Source organism: Tenrec ecaudatus, chromosome 4 (assembly GCF_050624435.1).
Source record: "Tenrec ecaudatus isolate mTenEca1 chromosome 4, mTenEca1.hap1, whole genome shotgun sequence".
NCBI lineage: Eukaryota > Metazoa > Chordata > Mammalia > Afrosoricida > Tenrecidae > Tenrec > Tenrec ecaudatus.
The window spans coordinates 171,558,623-171,579,718 of NC_134533.1; the positions used below are offsets into that span (position 1 = coordinate 171,558,623).

Genomic DNA, 21,096 nt, shown 5'->3' on the forward strand with positions numbered 1-21,096 from the left:
CAACAAGACATCTTGGGACCAAGGGATTTTGGGACAGTCGGTTGTTTTAAGGAACGGCGGATCCTGTTGAAGGAAAGTAGAATGAGAAACCCGTTCTCTACCTTAGTGTCTATTCCAATTCCTACTGAGTCTCGGAGGCTGGGAGCACTTGCCTCACAGGGTTTCCTAGGCTGTCATTGTGGAAGCCGGCTGCCCCAACCTTCTCCTGCAGAGCAGCTGGGGGGTTCGAATGGCTGTCCCTATCGGCATACCAATCCTTCTTCAAATTCAAGCCAACGTTGGGCTAAAAAAGGTGGGAGAGATGAATTCCTGTCCCCGTTGTTTTGTCCTCCGCCTGGCAGTCCTTGGATTGGTCAGCTTGCTCTGGACCCCACTTTCTATGTGAAGAGAACGCACCCTCTATTCTGTCCCTGGGTTGAATTTACTTGTCGCTGCTCAGGCCTGTGATCATTAGCATTGCTACAAAATGTTAATCTTTTACAATCTTGCTAAATGTACACAGTGCCTGAAATGCCGCTTGGTGTTTATTTGTTAATATGTGTGCATCCCCATGGTGACACCATTCGTTCCTGGAAGGTCGGCAGTGGACCAAACCAGACCCGCCATAGGGCAGATTCTGGAAATAGCTTCTCCCCACATCTGAATGTACATGTGCACGACTCCATCGCGTTTTGGTATTTTATTAGCAACCTAGCCTAACCTTGGTTAAAGGCGAGTAAGGCCCTGGCCTGCCCTTGGTTAGATGGCGCGCCTCTTTCAGCTGCATGAGTATGGTTCTCCAACGTGCACTGGCCAGCAGGTCTTCTTGGAATTGCTAGAAATGCTAATCATGGGCCCCAGCCCACACCACCTGACTCTAACACTCCTGGAAGGGGAGGGCCCAGTAGTTCGTAAGTTTAACAATCCTTCCACGTGCTTCTGCTGAACACTGACTTTGAGAATCAGTGCACTCAGGGCAGAACCAATGATTTATTATCTTTGTGTTCCGTTTAGTTCCCTTGTGGGGTGCATTGGTGTTCAATTCAACTAAAAAAGAAAGATCCAGGTTCCCCAAGTACCTACCTAACAGGTTCAGGTAAACAGTAAGAGGCCCACTCTTGGGCCTTCACCAGTCTCCTCAGAGGCCCTCTTACTCTGCGCCGGTCCCACAGCGAGTGAACAGCAGTCGTGCGCCTCTATTTAGACCATCTGTTCTGATTATTGTTCTTACTTTAATTATCAGCTTACCTATTGGCTCTGGCCTTTCCTTGTGTCTTTTTCTCCAAACATAATTTCTCTTGGAGCACTATTAAAGACTCAGGGGTCACTTTTATAGAGTATCCTGGTTTTGATTATAATGCTGTGTTACCTTTGCTTTCTTTTCTCCTTAATTTTATTGTATCCGATGTTGCATTCTGAGCCCCTTTCATCCTTTTTGAATAAGATGGTTTACACAAAGCTCACAAGGATATGATCTGCGGCTAAAGTCTCTTATTGGAAAATAGCTTATGAATGAGTACATTAGTTGTGCTCACTTTCATAGCAGCTTAGCCAGTGGCGAATACTCAGCACTTAAAAATGCCGAGCGCATGCTGTTATTAATCATCTTGCCGAAAAACAGATTCATTGCCATCAAGTCGATTTCGACTCATCGTGACCCTCCAGTATATAATAGTAGCACTGCCCCCTTGGCATTCCAAGACTTTAAATCTTGACAGGAGCAGACAGTCTCATTTTTCTCCCAAAGAGCAGCTCCTGAGTTGGAACTGCTAACCTTGTGGTTGGTGAGGAGCTCAGTTCATATCTCAGTGCCCCCTGCTTTGATATTTGTAAACCTCATTTGTTTGCTTTTATCCAGTCTTGTCTCCAGCCAGAAGGGATGAGTGATTTCAATTGCTGCATCAGTTCCCTCTGGAGCAAGAATTGCCCGGATGTGGGGTAGCTAGAAGCAGCACAGGGGAGCAGATTGGTCCAGGGGGCATTACGGAGCTCAAGAGGAACTAGAGATGCAGAGTGGCAGACCTGCCTTCCGTTCCTTTGATGTGGGAATGAAATCGTAGGATTGTCGCATGAATTACAGTTGGCCAAGTAATGAAGCTGCTCTGTAACCTTTGTGGTTCAGGGTTTGCTACTTAAAACAACAGCCAAACCCACTGCCATCCAGTAGATTCCGACTCGTAGCCCCACTATAGGACAGGGTGGAGCTACCCTGCAGGTTTCTGAGACCAGCTCTTCATGGGAGAAGAAGCCTGGTCTTTCTCCCAGTGAATGGCTCATCTCGCCGGGCCTAGGTAAATGAAAAATGAATTCATTAACAAATAGTCAGCTTCCATATATGGTTAAAAAATTTTAATGACTAGAAAACTAACCGGAGTTCTTGCTTCACATCTTGCTCCATGGAACTGGGCGTTCTTGAATGTACCGTTCACAGGCTGAAGCTGACATTGACATTGCCCAAGACTTTTTTTTTAACCCCCTGACTGGTGTTTTGGACTTGTAGCAAACATTCTATTTCTAGTTCCAGAAATTGTGCATCTGACATTTTTCATCTGCCTGTGAAAGGGTTCATGTGTTCTCTAGCTGAGCTCCTTAATATCGTTCTCAAAAGTAATATCTTATTCACTGACAGTATTTTGAAAGTATATATTTGTGTAGTTTCGTTTTCAAACTGTCTAAATCTATGCATAGATCTGCATAGATCCATTTACCTATATGTAACCAATGCATTCGATTAAAGGAGGTTCCAGATTTAGAAAGAAACACACACACAAAACAAAAACTGTTTTTCCCCAAAATATAATGGCCTAGTGATTCCCCAAGGTAGTTGAGGAGGAAGTTTGCGTTGGGAGCCATGTGGCTTGCTCCTACCTCCCTGCAGTGGCAGCAGTGACTGTTAGCCCTTGTTAACAGTTTCAGTAGGAAGTGACCCTTTCACCATGTTTTAAAAGCTGAGCTCTGTTAGTCTTGTGTGTCTCAATTCATAAAAACAAAAGGAAGCTGATCCTAGGAAGGAGGAGTTTTGTGGTCCATTCCAGTAACACCAGAGCATCCCCACATCCTTGATCAGAAGCAGTAAACATTCTGCTTGGGTGGTAAGTCTTTAGGAAGAGAAGCCCTTTGCTCAGAGGGAGGTGGTACTTTTTCTGTTCCCAGCATTGAGGATGAAGTTGTATTTTGCTAGCGTTGAAAGTCCTGTGCAGTGGCTTATTTCAGAGAGGAGGTGCCCATCGGAGGTCTCTGACTTGCGAGTGAAGGTTCAGGAGCCATTGCTGTATGTATTTGAAAGGACTTTGAAAGGACTTTGATGGCGGGAAGAAGCACGGTAAAGTCATTTGCTTATTCTGGACGTCAAAGTAGGGAAGAGAACATTTTTTAACTGTTAATCACTTCCTTGCCCTACATTCTTTGAAGCATTTTCTATAAATGACTTTACCAGTTTTAGGGGTTATGCCCAGGGTTAAGAGCCTGTTTGTTTGTTATACATTTCGGTGATTAAAAAACAATACTTCATTGAACTAGTAGCATTTCTGGTCACACTGTGAACTGGGAAATAATGGATTTTTTTTTATTAACCTGAGTAAGGTTTTTGCCTCTTAAGTCAATATTTGACAATATATATATATTTTTTATTTTATAGAGACAACACAGACATTCCAAAAAAACAAAACAAAAACAGTAGTTGAAATGTAGTCATAACAAAGGAACACATTACAAGTAAAATATAAAGTAAATGTGAAGAATCATATTGGATAATCAGTCCTATGTTGATGAGGAGTGATCATTATGTCAGGCATTGCTCTAAACACTTTCACGTGGTTATCAAATTTATCCCTAAATGCCTCTCTGAGGTAGAAATTATAATTATTCCCAGATACTCCCCTTGAAAAAAACCGAGGCTCAGAGAAGCTGAGTGAGTGGTCTAAGGTCACACAGCAGGTGTGCGTCCTGAGCAGAACACATGCTTCTGGTGCTTGTTGTTCCACTGAGCTTCCTGTAGGGACCCTTGGTAGTGCTCAAGCTGAGCCAGAAGGGTCATTTATGCTTTGGTTTTGTTCTTGACACTGATTTTACATGGAGATTCCGTCGAGTTGCGATGAACCGGTGCTCTTAGGGGAATAGAGTGTTGGGGCCTGCAAGCCTCTGGTGGTAGAAGTTTTCTCCCTTCAGTTAGTAGATATGTAACTTTGTTTTCTGTGTGTTTTTGTTTCAGTGCATCTTATTTCCTTTTTATTCATCAATTTAGCATTCATACCCAGTAGCACAATTATGCCTCAGGCCCGAAGAAAGCTTCTCTAAAATGCTTAGTTTCTCCATAAGCTTTGTTGTGACTGAAAACATTAGGCTGAATTTCAACACGACACTTGGGGCATGGGGGTTTGTAACAGTGAGATCACCAAGAAAAAGCACAAAATGAGATAAACACGACACTAAATAGACCTCAAAAATGAACGTGATTACAGTTCGATAATTCAAATGTGTGTGTATGTGTGTGTCTGAAAACAGTTGTGAAAGTGCTGCTAGGTATCGATCTTGAGGTTTACCCATACATGTTTGCAAGCAGGCGAACTCACAGATATGGTACTCTTGAGAGTGGGTGGGCATTGGCTGGGTTAAGTGAATACCTCTACAATTGTTTCTTGGCTGTAGCGAAATGCCACAGCTGACCAGAAAGTTGGGTTTAGAAACTAGTACCTTCTGTGATCGAGATATAAATTACACGTAAATAAAGTGGTATCATGCCATTTCCCATTCCCCTGACACGCTTTTGTCTAAAGGATTGCCGATATGTTGGTATGCAGGGACCTCTGGTTTTGTCAGTGCATGAAGACTCGCAGATAGTTTGCTGCTTTGCTTTATTTATGAAGTTATATGGGACACGAGTAATTTAGATTATGATGGGGATATTAGCTTTCCCGTCTCTCTCCTGGGACTATTTTTTTTCCTTGTGTATGTTGTGTCTCCACAACATGATGTTAATTAATTAGTACAGGGGGGCAGGATCTGTCTTCTGTTGCCAAGAAAAGTGTTGTGTTTTTCTTGGTTTTCGTCACAAGTCTGCAATTTTCATCGCTGACAGCCCAGTGTACATCCTGAGAAAGCAAATAAACAACACGGGGACTTTGGTGCCATGAAGTCTCATCTCAAACCAGAAACCCTTAGCCTTGAGTTGAGTTTGGGCTGGGGGTTGCCAGCTACCAAAGGAAAAGCCACTGGCTAGGCGGTCCGGGAACTTCTAGAAACGGCAGTTGTTTAAGTTTAATCGTAGAATTTTTGGAACGGTGTCATAAATAGAAGTTAACATTACAGTTTCTTTATAATTCATTAACTCAAACCAGTCTTCGGTAACTACTATGAGTGTTAACTGGCTTGCCTTACTTATGTGATTAACATTCTTTGAATTTAATGTTGCTTTCTCCCACTGTCCCAAAGTAGAGTGTTTAGAAGAAATGGCATAAAGAAGCAATTACGATTAATTTATCTGGGAAAGAAAATTTGAGTGTTCTCAGGCCCCACAGAACAACCTATGAAGTCATACCAAGTAACACACACAGCCTGAAAATAACACTTAACACACAGTGTGCATAGCAGAGCTCAGAGCGATGGGGGCCCAGTGCTGAGACGCTGCATATAGTTCCAGGGTCAGGCACTTGGCATGGGCTCCACTTTGCCTAGGCGTGCTTGGCCTCTGTAACAGCTTGGTGTAAAACCAAGAAACAGACGCTAGTGTTTGCTTTGCGTATTTTTTTGTCAAAGTGAAAATCCTGTTTGGATTTCTCATGGGTAGAGCGAATACGTCCTTAAGGTAGATCTTTTGTAAATGTGAAGGGGCAACTAGTAGGAGGTACTTGCATTTTAAAGTTAACATTTTATTATTAATTTAGCCATCTGTTTTGAAGCAATTCAGAAATTGTGACCTGAGAGTTCTGATAGTGCTTAATTTTAAAATCTCTCCCTGCTTCTTTGCAGTAAGACACATGCGGAATTCAGTTGAAAGGCTCTGCTATTTCAAATTAATGGCATGTTATAGAAACTTATGAAAATTGCCATCTAAATTAAAATTACAGGCCCCAAATCTTTAGGAGCTTTTGGAATCAATTCAAAATCAGGGTTATGAAACTGATCGTTCCCGGTTTGACCTCCTGCTAAAGAATGTGCCTTTCCACCCCAGATAGAATCCTGAAGAAATCACTGCCACCCTGTCAGTGTTGACGCAGAGAAGCCCCCCTGAGGGCAGGGGAGAGCTGCCCCTGTGGATTTCTGAGACCACAACTCTACCAGAGTAGAAAACCACATCTTTCTCCTGTGAAGCAGCTGACGGTTTTGAACTGCTGACCTTGCGGTTAGCAACCCTACGGTTATATAAGCACTGCCCCACCAGGGCTCTCCAGGAATCAGAACCTTAATTGTAACAAGACTGGAGGGGGGCGGGATGGGGGTGTCTAGAATCACCATGGGATATATACATTCTCTTAAATGCAAACCATGACACTACCCCCGGCCCCATACATTGACTTACTATTTTGATGTCATTGAGAATTTTCATAGCAAAATATACTGCAGTGTAACACTTTTTCCCTGTACCAGGTTAGTGACATTGATGATGCTTTGAATGGTATAATCATTCACACCTTTTCATGAGTTGCTGCTCCCTCCTCAGGTTCACATCTAATCTTCCCAGTGGCTGAGCAGACTGGATGTATGCACCTTGAGGCTATAGGAAACACTAACTATTTATGAGGATGCGCATAGTTCTTTCAGGGGGAAAAGTTCTGTCTTGGGTTCCAAAGTTGGGGAACTCTTTTTCATCAAGGATTGCAGGTCCAGTTTGAAGCCTACGTGTGCCGACTACTGAAGAGGAAATCGTAAAAGGGATTTATTCTTCCATTTCATATTAAATTAGAAGCAGCCATGATTGTTTTATACTGTACGTTTCTTCAACTATTAACACCTCACTTTACCTCATCTAGGACCTGCCGAAGTCCCAATGATGTCACCCAATGGATCCATCCCTCCTATCCACGTACCTCCAGGTTACATTTCACAGGTGAGCTTTACACCCGACCTCTGCTTGCCATGCATGCTCTTATTTTTCCTAAAGATGATCGGTCAAGGCTTAAACTCTCTGCATTGGCTAGGAGTTAATTTAGTTAGTCCCATGCTAGGGTTGACATCTTGTTTTTGATGAGAGAGATAATCACTGTCTTACCCTGCACTTCATAGTCCGCCTACAGCAAAGAACACCACTGAGCTCTTCTTCCTGCACCTTGCCACTCGGCATGCCACAGAGCCAGGGAGGGAGGGCTCTGCTTTCAGACACAGGGAGTTTCACACTTTTGACCATTTGCTTGCTATTTGTTCATGGGGTTTCTCATGGATTTCCTTACATTTGTACCACACTCGGATCATATAGGCTCATGAAAATACCAGAGGAAGACACTGTTGGGTAAATAGGGCTCGCTCATGCTGCAGGAGGCCCATTTCTTTATCACGTAGGATGGCCGGGCCTTGTGAATTACCAAGCATGGCGTAGAAGCCTGATTCTTCTACTTTAATTTCTCTGAACTTGGATTTTTCTCTTAAGTCGAATAATGGTAACAGTTATCTCAGAGGTATGTTGGAAAGATTGAAAAAAAAGTTTTGTTTTGTTTCCCCTTAAGGATAAAGTTACACTCACCTGCGTAGATAAGGGATAAAGTGCTCAGCGATGCCCGCATTGTACTTGCTGCCTTGATCTCCCTTGGCTTTTGCCCAAGGTTCAGCTCAGTGCCCGCACCTTCTTGATGCTTCCCACGCAGCCAGCTCCCCAAGGAACTACCCACCAGCCCTCACCACCTTCATGATCCCTCTTAAAATTATGATTATGAAAGCATTGTATGCCCCTCTTAAAAAGTTATAAAAACAGTGTGTTTAATTTTACTACTCAGAGAGATAGATGATCTCCCTGGTTATCTTATTAAAAAAGGTTTTATCCTTCCAGATTTTTTAAAAATACTTTCAATTTTCAAAGTGGTTTATGAATCTATAATGGTCACTTTTGAACAGTTTTGCTAGAGTGGAAAAAAAAATTGGAAGCCTCATAGGAAAACTTGCTAAAGTGCAGGCAAGAATCATAGATTTATCCTTCTCTGAAGCAAAAGCGGACCCATTTCTTTCCTGTCTCCGGCATGTATCGCCTCTATGGCTTCATTTTTTCCACCCCTACTTTTCTGTGAGCCAATTTGACATCGTTTTTTTTCCCCTAACTTGGTCAGATTGTTGGCCAGTCTTCCCATTATTGTAAAGAGACGGCTTGTTTTACACAAGTCTCTTTGTACTTCAGAATCACTGGAGGGAGGAAAGGGTGTATAAAACAGGCCCTTCCGGCAGGGACACAATGATGGATCACATTCGTGTCACCCATGAACAGAAAAGAGAAAGGGACTGTAGAATTTCATTATGTCTCCGATTCCTTTATTTTGAGGAAGTGTTTCATGGTGTTGAATAGCCAGGGTGCAGTTCTCACCACTGCAGTAGCGGAAATGCCACCACCTTTTTATGCGAAAGGAGCCCGGGCGAGTCCTACAGTGTTGCGTAGCTCTGTGTCCAAATCCACTCCCTCCCAGTGGTGCTTGAGTTAACAGTCTAGGGGAGAAACGGCAGTGTGCTTTTTCGTGCCAGTTGTGTTGCTGTGATTCTATTAACAGCAAAGTGTTTATTTTGAAGCCAAAAGGGGAAAATGGAAAATTACAGGCTTTGGTGTATTTCTGGTTCTGAGAAACTTGTATAGAGAAGTCAAGTCAGGGAACGGCAAAGGCAAGCTATAAATTCACTCTGAGAAAACGAGTGATGACCACTTGGTGGAACTGAGAATTATGGAAGAAGAAGCCTAAATGGAAAGAGAGAAAGGAGCAGTCTTTAAAGGGATTGTTTTCACCTTCCGATTCACCGGGCTCCCATACAGATGCTGAGCTCAGAGTTAAAGGACGGTCGATGGTGGCATGACGTCTTTAACGAGAATGTGGCCATGACATGTCTGAGGATATATGAAGAAAATCTAATTGAAAACCAGAAAAGATTTGTGTTCAGCATCTTTAAAGAAATTAGGAGGGGGAGCCAACCATGAAATGCCTTCGCCTTGTCATCACTCGGCAGTCTAAGGAGCAGAGCCTATGGTTCGCCTGTAATTGTGGGAAGAATTTCTCTCTCCCCGTCCCCCGTCCTCCAGTCTGGGCTTCTGTAAAAATGTGTCAATTGCTAGTCTGGCCCCATGCTAGGTATTTCTACAGCCTGCCTCACATGTTCTTAAAAAAAAAAAATCATAGTGCTCCCTTGTTGAACTTCTATTGACCCATATCCCAGACCTCTCCTGGTTGACATTATGCCCCACTGCCTCAAATACTCTAGAACCCCTTTTTTGACCCTTGCATCTTTCTTCCATTTAAGTGTCCTCCTCACTGTGATTCCACTAGAACTTCTAAGCTAACAATGGCGCTTCTGATTTTTTTTTTTCCTCCCCTGCATTTCTGGCCCTCTGGCCCCATTTTTGTCATGAAGCACTGTGCCTTTGACCATTTCCCCAGATCTCTTTGTGTCTCTGGGGTTTGTGTGCCAGCATCTAGAATTCTGATTGGGATATAGTATGTACTTTCACAATGTTTTTAAATGTAAGTGATGGTCTAAGGTCCTTGTGTGTTAAAAAGTCTTGCCGTGCTACATTATTAAGTAGACAGATTCAAATGTGAAACCTGCTTCTTAACACACCCTCAGTAGAGGTCTCAAACACATCTGAAAGTGGGACTCTCCCCCCTCTCAACCTTCCCCCAAATAAGTTTGCATTTTTTTATTTACCTCGTGTCAAAAACTACAATTTTGGCATCTTCAAGGGACTCTGATTGTATTCCGTGACCACTGATAAAGAACGAGTGTTTTGCAGGTTCTGGGGGAGGGACTAAAAGTTAATGAATGGACTGGCTCTAATGGGCATGGTGTGTTTTGGAGAGGGGATTGGTATAAATGTTAAGGAGTTAGATAGTGACATCGGTTACTAAATCCTGGAATATCCTGCGAACCACTGAGTTGGTAAATGTGATGGTGTGTGAATGATATTTCACTGGAACAGTTACACACAGAGAGGAAAAACAGCCCCAGTTCTTAATCAGCAAACAATATTTGTGATTGGAACAGCGGGGGGAGGATAGCGGGTCCACCTTGTTGGGTTTGGTGGCGACATTAAAACCTGCTCAGTATGGTATGTGCGGTGCTAAATTACTGACTGGTGTCTCCAATTTTCACAATTGTCACATTTTACCTACAAAGAAGCTGCTGCGCCTCTTCAGGCCAGAATTGCAAGTCAGGTCTCATTTACTCTGACCTAATTCCCACCCTGCTGTGGTTTCTCAGGCACTGGCCCAAACACACCTGTCCTGGTGGGTGCATTTGCATTACTTTATGACAGGTTCCGCATAAGTGTGCTTACCTATCTATGCCTCTCCAATAGCAAAGCTCCAATTGCTTACAGGATGACCCATTTTAAGAGAAATTGTAAGTCAGTTGATGGAGACAGGTGAGTAGGCAAAGATTGAACAGCCGTAACGCAGCTGAGATGGTGGAGTAAGCTAGATTGTGGTAAATTCATTATATAATTAAATAGCTGGCTGACACAATTGACGTAAGTATGGATTGTGCTAAGAATTGTACGAGCATAAAAAAAGAAAGAAACTTAAAAAAAAAGAATTGTGCGAGCCCCCAATAAAATGATTAATAAAATAAATAGCTGGCAGGGCTTTCATGCAAAACTGATAAAATGAAGCAAATAAACTTGATAGAGCAGAAATGCCAGTAATATAATCTTACGTTTGGACCAAGATCAAAACCAACAGCTCACGGCATGCCGCCTGCAGCACAGTCTGGGTTCGTACTTGAGAGGACTGGGCCTGGGGCTGAAGGTCCTGCGGACTTCCGTTTGGGGAGTCGCTGGGAACTCATTTCAAATTGAGGAGCTCTGATATTGGAAGCCCTTTTGAATTGAGATAAGCGTATGTTTGCTGTATTTCATTCTTTGGAGAAACAGAAAGGTTTTGGGGGAAAGTAGCTTGATTTGTTTTGGCTTTAAAAAAGGGATTATTTTTCATCGTCTTTTTTGAGCGGTGAAAACCTGGGTAATGGGGCAAGGTTGAATTGTCTTATGGTCCTCACCAGCTGGGTCTCCATCTGTTAGGAACTACATTTGGCAGTGTTTATTAGGTGGTTACCACACCCTAGGAGTGGTATTGGGAAGAAGAGCATGGGTGTTCTTGGACAGGCCCAGGCTCACCTTCTGCTTCTTGGGCCCCTTGTGTAAGTAAGTTTCATAGTATACATGGATAAACCTGGAAACCAATCTGAATTAGTTGGATAAAGATGAAAAGAAATGTAAAGTGAGGTGCTTCCCCTACTTGAGAAGGCATTTAATTATGCGATAGCGCTTATAGTGCAGGAAATGACTGTCTGAAAGAGCAATTTCGGTGAAGGTTTGGCTCCCTGAATACAGACTGAGATCACTCAATATGAACAAAAATTTTCCTTTCCCTATATACCAGCCATGGCTCTTCTCAAACTATTTTTGAAACATGGTCATTAACTTTTAGAATAATTTGTATGTAAAAATCTCTTCAGCAGATGCCTTGAGTTTTATTTTCCATGCTAGGTTTGTGATACATTTTTCAAATGTTATAGGAAAAACTTCATGTTGATCTCAAAGATGGAAAAAACATAGAAAACTGAACATACAAGTTGATGCTCTGACCATCTGGGAAACTTTTTCCAGATTTATTGATGCAATCTAAACATTTTGAATAGGAGTTCAAATATGTTTTTGTTCTTCTACCAGTGGGACACATTACCTCATGTCATTGGTCTTTGGATTAGCTACGGAGCAGGACTTGTTGAAGTGATAGAGATATCTCATCTCCCTTGACCCAGGGAGTGGCAGGTAGTGTAGTGAAAAATGCACTTAAATTTTTTGGTCATTCCCCAATGGAACTGTGTTAGTCTGGGTTGCTTAGAGAAACAAATTCATAGAACATTCATATATGGACAAGAAAGAGCTTTTTATAAAAGCAATTATATATTGAGAAAACATCCCAGCCCAGCCCAGATCAAGTCCATAAGTCCGATATTAGCCCAGATGTCCGATACTAGTCCATAAATTCCTCTTTAGACTCATGCAGCACATGCAATGACGCTGAATGCAGGAAGATCACAGGCCAGTGGGTAGAAGGTCTTGTGGATCCCATGGCAGTAGAAGCATCTTAACATTGGCATGGCTCTCCTCGTGCTTCCTCCAGCGATCTGAGTGACTCAACAGCAGGAAAGGGAAGACAGAGAGACTGTGTGTGTCCCGCCTGAAGGGAGTTCCCAGAATCCTCAGGAGCAGGCCAGGCCCACAGAGGCATTATTGCCCATGACCTGATTGACAGGCTAGACTCCACCCCTTCTCAAGTTGACAGAAGATTATGTAGCTGCCACAGGGACTGTAGGCCAGAAAGCAAAAGTTCTTGTGAGAAACCAATGGGGCCTGCTAATTGGAGGCCAGGGAATACTTTTCACCATATTTGCTTGGCCAAGCCAATTGAATTACAAACATTTGCTTCAACTGCTTCCTTTGCATGATTGTGATCTAAGATTAAATCCATGCTTTTGTTTTGCCATTGGCGTTGTGTGAATGGCCCGCAGGAAGGAGCCTGGGGATTACCCTGTGCCAAGACAGACTGAGCATCACATCCATTTGGCAGAGAATCGGTTCCAAGGCTGAATTTGGGCCCCTGGCTGGATACTTTTTCAACTGGAAGTTAGGGAAAGGGTCTGAGTGCATAAATGTGTGCAGGCTGGAGAGGGGCCGTGGAAAAGAGCGTAGCATTTAGATGTGCATTCTGTTGTTTTAGTTTCTATTATGTACTTTTGAGCTTGGTCTCTCTCGCCACAACTTGAAGTTTTTCTTGGGTTAATCTCTTGGTTTCTGATATCCTGGCATTGTGACCTAGCAGAGTGTAGAATTGACAGGAGGTTAAAACCGGCTCATATGGGGCACTGCCTCCAGCTTCCTATTGTGGTTTTAGGAATATTACCGAGTTATTGATTGGACTGTTACCTGTGTATTTATTGGCTTTCTTCCTTTAGAACTTAAGTTCCCCAAGGCCAGGAACTCCATGTACTGTTTATTCTCGTTCATCATGGGAACCCCAGTGTCCAGAATGTTGCCCGGCACTTAATAGACATTTAAGAAAAGGGGAGTGGGTGGGTGGTTGGATGAACGGATGGATGGATAGTTAAGTAATTTTCACCTTGTGGAGGGAGGAGGGAAAAGGAAAATGTTTGATGATATCTGAAGTTCTTTGACCTAAAATTTGGGATTCCCTTTTCCGGTTCCTTTTGTACCTTAGAAAAGAGATAAAGTGGGGACCTCAGTTTTAAGTTTTCTAAGGTAATCCATACCAAACAGCGAGGCGCACTGCAGTGGTGGTTGACATTCTGTTGACAGAAACCAGGTCTTCAATCATAGAACTGATAGTTAATTTTTACGACGATAATACTGAGGTAGTGTACCAGCAAGTGCGACTTTGAATCACCCCTTGAGGATTGACTCACCCACATTGCCTTTGATTTTATTCTGTTTTTTCTAAACTAGCAACCTATATTTGGCATATGAATTAGGGAAAGCACATCGGACCCGCCGAATAATAAAATTTCACCAAGGGTAGGCTCATTTTATATTTCTATGCATTCTTTGAAATCTGGATCACCAACTTGGACTTACTGGGAATCAGAGGTGTTTTTAAAAAAGTGTTTCCTCCTGAAGTTAGTTGCAATGTGATTTTTGTTGGCACAAATGCATGAGTTCTTTTTTATGATATAAAATCTCTAGGCATATTTCTCAAGCATTTTAAAATAGAAAATTCATATGTACAATTAATTTGCCATAAAATAGCCCCAGTCTTTTAAATAGGACCTCAATTGTGATAGCTTCTTTATTAACCTATTATCTGTATCTAGCAGCAGGTCCAATAACTGAAATATTTTTTAAATAGCTATGAGTGCAAATGTTACTATTTGCATAATCTTAATGTGATAAGGGGAATACCGGTTTCTTTAAAAACAAAGTCAGGTGTAGTACTCCTGTCTTTGGCTTTCCACATTTATAATTAACTACTACATTTCTATTGGAAATAACTGTAACTAAACCATGTTCTTTCTGACCTGAGTTTATGGCCCCCTTAAGTCTGCCTAGCTTATCCTTGGGGCTGGGGCTCCAGAGCCTGGTGGGATGTTGAGTGGTGGGGTGTATTGAAACTGAGAACCACGGCTCTGTCATTGGTGTGACGCCTTCTGGATGCTCAGACCCAACTCACATAATTGGAGCAGGATAGTGCAGGAGTACAAACCACAGGGGTTTCAAAGTAGCCCGGATTTAGGGTTGGCCCTATCCACTTGCCCACATGGTGAGGCTCCAAAGACTTGATTGTGATGGGAAATCAGCATTATGCAAGAGGCAGGGCTGGACTCCCCTTTTCTACCACACCTGCTCCACCACTGCAGAGCCTGTAGGGGTTGAGGGGTGGGGGTGTGCTATGCTCGTGGTCAGCTGTTACCCTTGCCTGCCCATCCACTTCTACCACCTGCCTTCTTTCTGTTGAGGGCTCACAGCCCTGTATGGCCCATTTCCCTCCCTTTTGCTTCTTGCCTCTCCCCAGCAACCTGGCTGGCACCTTTAGGTCCTCACCCCATCACCTTTGCTCTCCTGTGTCCTCACATTGTCCCATCATAGACCTGTGCCTTTCACGGCTGGTCCAAGATGTTGAGAAAGCATTCCCCTGGCCACTCGGCCACTCTCCCTTCGTGGCCTGGGGTATTGGGTTCGAGTGCTCAGTGGAGGGCACCCAGGGCCTGCCTGCAGCCTCACATTTTGCCCAGACTCTCTCTCGGATGTGCTGAGACTTTTATCAGCATCTTCATACATGTGAAATGCCAGATAACATTGTTGATTATTAGTGAGGAATAGGTTAACTAGTTCAGTAACCAACTCCTTAATCTGGGAAGATGTAGCCATCTACTGTGGGGAGAAGACTGCCTTTCTCATAGGTCTGTGAGACTTGGGGAGGGAAGGGTGGAACATGCTTTCTATAAAGGCAAGGGAAGACTTCATGTGAGGCCTATGCTAGTGGCCCAGTGGGCTAATCACGGGAGGCTCTGTCCCCTGAGCCAGTACACTACAGTGACTCACCTGGTTCCTTGAGCATGGTGTGACTGAGAAGATGCAGTTGAGCCGTTTGATGTTGGCTCATTGTGGGGGGGACAGCTTCGGGTACTAGAGAGAAACAGGTTCTTTTCCGCAGATTCCCTCTGGTTTTAACTTGTTTCGTTTCTCAGAGGCAGCATGGTTTCGCTCAAATGAAACCATCGTATCTATACTTATAATCTGTTCCTGATCATCTGTTCCCTAAAAGGGCATTTCGTTGTAGTCGGAAATAACAATTTGGCTGGTTTTCTCGTCGGCTGAAACCTTTATGGATGCAGCTTATTCCATGCTGCACACATGTTGGGAGGATTGGATTTGACCCCCCCCCCCAACTTATATATATATAAATATATGTATATATTGCATATACATATGCAATAAGGAATGGGAGGACAAAGCACAGGCTTTCTGGTCAGAGGATGTAGGCATGCATCTGTCCACTCTTTTAGCTTGAGTTTAGGTTGTATTCCTTAATTATTCCACAAGATGACTGATAGCGACTTACAGGGTTGCCTCATTTAGTGGATCTTTAGTTTATATGATGTTGCCTAGTTTAGTGGATCTTCTGAGTACTAAGCACGTTAAATTCCTTGGCTCCCACTTTATAGACTATTACCTGAGACACAAATGAGGAAATTACTATTTTCCTTGTTTGACAAAATTAATCAAATTATTATTTGGCTTTTAACTGTAGTGTCTTACAGTCTATTTCTCAGTAATGCCATACTCAGAAAAAGAGGCCTCTGAAATTATGCTCTATCATAGGAAGCTGAGCCGTTGCTCTTTGGGGGAAGCCTCTCCCTATGGAATCCCCAAGCTGAAGCAGGGAGCGTGCGGCGAAAACGGCCCGGGTGCAGCCAGCTAACAGGTCCAGGCTTGGGTCTGCAGCTCTGGGCATGGAGGCGAGTCCTCCCTAATTTGAGTGGTCTTAATAAATGGCCACCAGTACCCCACTCAACAACTCCCCCCGGGAAAAAAATCCCCCAAACACACAAAAGCAAATCACTCGCTGCCACAGTGCCTGTTTGGAAATCATCCTTCTGTAGGGTTCCAAGATGGGAAGTTTTTCTGGAAGCAGACAGCCCTGTCTCTCTCCTACAGAGGAGCGTGTCATTCACAGCCCAGTGTGTTGACCGTGGACCCACCAGGGCACCTGCAGTTTCATCTCTGTATACCCAAGATGTGCTCTTTTTGTCAGAAGAAAGAGCGACCTAAGGACATCCATGTGTGCCCTGTCCCACCTGTTTGGACATCCATGTGTGTCCTTGTCCCACATGTTTGGGCATGTATGAAGCCAGCCTGGGGAGATGGCCATTTATGGTGGTGTCTCCTTTTCAGATCTCGGCTAGATGGGAATAGGCTATACAATTTCATTCTAAAGAGTGCTGAAGACTACTGACTCCTCCCCATTGTTAACACGTTCCTCCTACACAGCAGCACCAGATGTGTGATGTGCATCTCCCGTCCGATTGTGTCCTACTCATTGCCTAGGGTCGGCCTCTGGGTTCAAATTCAGCACTGAGAGATGGTTTTTAGGGTTTGGGGTTTTTTTTGTTTTTTTTTTTGTATAGATCAGTGGTTCTCAACTTTCCTAATGCCGCAACCCTTTCATTCAGTTCCTCATGTGGCGGTGACCACCCCACCCCCCATGCCGCAACCCTTTTATACAGTTCCTCTTGTGGTGGTGACCACCCCACCCCCCACGCACACACCATACAATTATTTTCATTGCTACTTCATCGCTGTTATTTTGCTACTGTTATATCTCAGGCAACCCCTGTGAAAGGGTTGTTTGACCGCCAAAGGGGTCACAACCCAGAGGTTGAGAACCGCTGGTTTAGGTGATTGTGCAGGTAAAGTGTGAGGATGGTTTGTCCATTCATGAATCATCCTTTACCTGGAGCGTTGCTTTGGTTACCCACAAAGCAGGTGGAGTTCTGTGGTTGGATTTAAACATTGGCAAGAACTGTTTGAGGAAAACAATGGGAATTTCCAAGGACTTTCTTTTAATGCAAGTAAAAGTGTATCTATCATAAAGCCAAGTTATAACTTCTGTTCATTATAACCCTTTTGATGTTAAATAACGGATATTTAGAAGCTTAAAATCATCTTGTATTTTTCTAGTTGAGCACAGAAGCAACCACATCATATGGCAACAGATCCACCCAGGCCCTAACCATAGAATGGTGTGTTGTGTCAGGGTGTTGATCAGGAAATCCCGGGGAGAAAAGCTGCTAACCGTTACAGATGGAATAAGCAACGAGACTGCTAAGTTCATGTGAGAGGTGTTCAGCCACAATGTGAATCATTTAGTTGAAAAGACAGAAAAGCGAGGAGCGTTGGGTGTGTGATGTGTGTAGGCTAGTCACCATGGTTCAGTCTAGTAGCCTAACTTCATCCATGAAATAGAGCGTGAGCACCGGCTCCTGTAGCATTTCTTTCTTTCTTGCTTTTTTTTTTGAAATAATTTTATTAGGGGCTCATACAATTCTCATCACAATCCATAGATCCATCCATTGTGTCAAGAACATATGTACATTTGTTGCCATCATCATTCTCAAAACGTCTGCCTTCCACTTGAACCCGTAATATCCACTGCTCACTTTCCCCCTCCCTCCTCACTCCCCCCTACCTCATGAACCCTTCATTATTCACAAGTTATTTTGTCATATATTACACTGTCCATCTGCCCTGCCTTCTCCTCCGCTGTCCATCCTCCAGGGAGGAGGCAATCGGAGATTCTTGTAATCAGTTCCCCCTTTCTACCCCACATTCCCTCCACCCTCCAGGCATCGCCACTCTCACCACTGGTCCTGGAGGAGTCATCCTTGCTGGATTCCCTGTGTTCCAGTTCCTATCTGTACCGGTGTCCATCCTCTGGTCTAGCCAGATTTGTAATGTAGAATTGGGATCATGATAGTGGCGGGGAGGAAGCATTTAAGAGCTAGAGGAAACCTCTAACTTTCCTGTAGCAGTTCTACTACTCCTGTTGTCGACCTTTATTCCTAGTTCTGCGTCCTCCTTGGGCGATGGTGACGGCAGCGTTACCTTCATCCATCGCAGCAGAAAGCGATCGAGGAGGGGAGGTGCCATTGTTGTGTTTTGGATCTGTAGCCTATGCACAGACTGCACCCGTTCTCCCAGTTTGGTTTCCTAGTGTAGACAGTGGCACTGTGAGGAGTTCGTCCAGAAAGAGAAAGCAAGTGCTTCTGTAATCACTGACTGCCAAGGAAGGCATTCCAGCCTCTCAGCTTCATTTGGGATTGAAGTAGGGAAAAAAAAAAAAGTCGACTTCAATTTGTATAGGGTGTCTTTAAAAGAAGGTTGAGAATTAATCGGAATTAATTAGATTCCAAGTGTCTGAAAATTAAACTCAGATGTCAGGTACTTGCCCGAGTTGGGGGTGGGGTGGGGGGAGAACGGTTTGATAGTGAGTGAATATTCTTAGCAGACATTATGATACGCTTTCTTCATCTCTCTTCCCTCCTCCTTGCCGCATCCCCATTCACATCTGCATCCCCCAGCATCTGCTGAGTGTCTGCCCCAGAGGGAGGGACCTGCAGTGGGGTGATGCGGTCTCAAGTGGAAGAGCGAACCACCCACCTGGGTCTGAGCAATCTGGACTCGCTGCCTCCCCATCCCTTCTTTAGTTGTTTCATTTGGCCAGTTTCCCTCCTGTCCACTGCTTGTGGGATCCGTTTATCCCCAAGACTTTTTCCCTTCCCAGAATGCTCTAGGAGCCCGCTTGCGGGCTGTCACATTGCGACAGCAGTGAGACAATTGAACTCGAGCCGGACGTGCACAAACTCGGGCGGTCCCAGCCCTCTGTGCGTAGCCAGCTCACTCAGTGTTGGTCACCGCAGCAAGCTGACCGCCACGCATTCCCTTTCGAGGGAGGACATGGATGTGGGCTCCCGCGTGTCCCTGTGCACCGTCAGCGCTGCCGCTTCCTGGATGGTCCCTGCCCATCCGCCGCAGCGCTTTCTCATTTTCCCTTTGTCTCTTGCCTTTTAAGTTCCTCTTTTGATTCTTGTGGCTCACAGCTCCATAGGGTTTAAGGAAAGATTTTTCAGGAGCTGAAAACTTTCACTGAAAATTCCTGTGGAGCATTTCAGTTCAGTCCAGGGGGACTGTCTTTCTTCGTTGTTGACTAAGCGGAAAACCACTCATAAATATGAATTTTTTTATGAGCTATGTTTTTGTTTTTAAACGTACAGTCCGTCTGCCCCACCCACTCCTCACCCTCAACACCCCCTTGTGCCGGCTCTAGCTTTGGGTAGACTGGTTTGATGTTGATGGCCTTTGACCCTCCTCTCTCTCTGAATAGCCGTGTGTATGCAACACAGTGTCGTCGGGGGGTTTCACGAGGTGAATTAATGATAACAGGAGTGGGGCCGAGTAAGATATTGGTACTACTTGTCTGGGACGACGTGTCCAATTCTTCCTGGCACGTAATTTGTGGTGGCTTTCTTTGAGAGACGATCTTAAAGCAGGCACTCGGTACGTGTGGAGTGTCCCCTGGCTTCTGTCACTTCTTTTTTTTAAGCAAAAGGGAAGAGATTTATTGGAGCCCATATTGGGAAAACCTAGGGGGGGGGCAGCATCCCCTACTGTGTAGGCTTGCCCAGCAAAGAGTCACACCATTCACTGTACCCCCATGTCCCAGAGGGACTCCCCTGGAGCCTGGACTGGCTGGGGGTGGGGACAGACTTCTATCACTTCTTCCTAGCCCAGTTCGTGTTTGTGGATTCTACATTTGTTTCTCTGCGTCCCTAACCTTCATGGAATTCTCCACGTAATGAAACGTAGGAGGTGGGCCAGTCTTGAAGGCCACAGCTGTCCCACTTAACTGTAACGCAGCCACACCCTGCCTAGTTTCCTTCACAGGAGCCTGGACCCACTGTCCTCAGGGCGATTCGGAATGAGCGCGTTCTGACGTGGGTGTCCGAGGCTGTGCATCTTCTCGGGAGCAGACAGCCTCATCGTTCTCTGGCCGGGTGGATGTCGGTTGGAACAGCCTTCCAGTCCCACCCAGTTCTTGGAATTCACAGGTCCAGGCTTACCAGGCAGCACCACTGGGCTCCTTGCATACAACCCAGGGGTGCTCGCATCCACTTCCCAACTGCTGAAGCAAACTAATCCATGCATACCAGTTGGTAGACCAGGGTGCTTAGGAATTTGTTCACAGTTTTTTAAAAAAACTATAGTCCGGCCCTCCAACAGGTCTGAGGGACAGTGAACTGACCCCCTTTTAAAAAAGTTTGAGGACCCCCAACTTACATCATCAGTTGTATGTGTGACAGTGCACACGCATGTTGTTTGCATTCATTCATTACAGCCCCCTCAATGCACCCACTATCCTACTCTCTCCCTTTACTGGGCTGGCTGCTCCTTGACTGTGTCTTCAGATGTTTGTTAGATCTGTGAGGGTCCATCCAAAAGTATGGCTACAAAGTGATAGGAACCGCTCTCAACAAAACCATCGAAACCTGAACCTCTTCCTTCTTGACATTACCTTCCTCTCGCTCTCTGTACTGCCCAAGATGGTCTTTCCGTTTCCCTAACCCTGTCCTCCAAAATTCTACATTCTTCAATTCCTACCACAACAAAACAGCAGTTTGGACGCCCTAGGGACACCCAAATCATGCCCCCTCCACCCTGCACACGGTCAGAAAGGACACCCTGAAAGCAGAGAGCTCCATTCTGATTTAAGATTGCCCAAGCGTTGCATTGGCCCCAATCCCCTCATTTCGTGTACGTTCCAGCCCCAGAGGAAGTGGCACTTAAGACACATGAGTGGCTTCTGGTGCTACTATTCTTGTCGTGCCTAAAGTTCTGTGATGATGGAGCCAGGCGTGCCGGCA

General features: G+C 44.5%; 1 protein-coding gene across 6 annotated transcripts in view; it reads left to right on the top strand.

Annotated features, from left to right (window-relative positions):
- Positions 1-21,096, top strand: part of FNDC3B (fibronectin type III domain containing 3B) — a 362,624-nt gene that overhangs the window by 202,211 nt on the left and 139,317 nt on the right. For all 6 annotated transcript variants that reach the window (XM_075547032.1, XM_075547035.1, XM_075547036.1 and 3 more), the window contains exon 4: positions 6,948-7,024. In XM_075547032.1, coding sequence (XP_075403147.1) covers positions 6,948-7,024 — 77 coding nt within the window. The remainder of the gene's footprint in view (positions 1-6,947; positions 7,025-21,096) is intronic.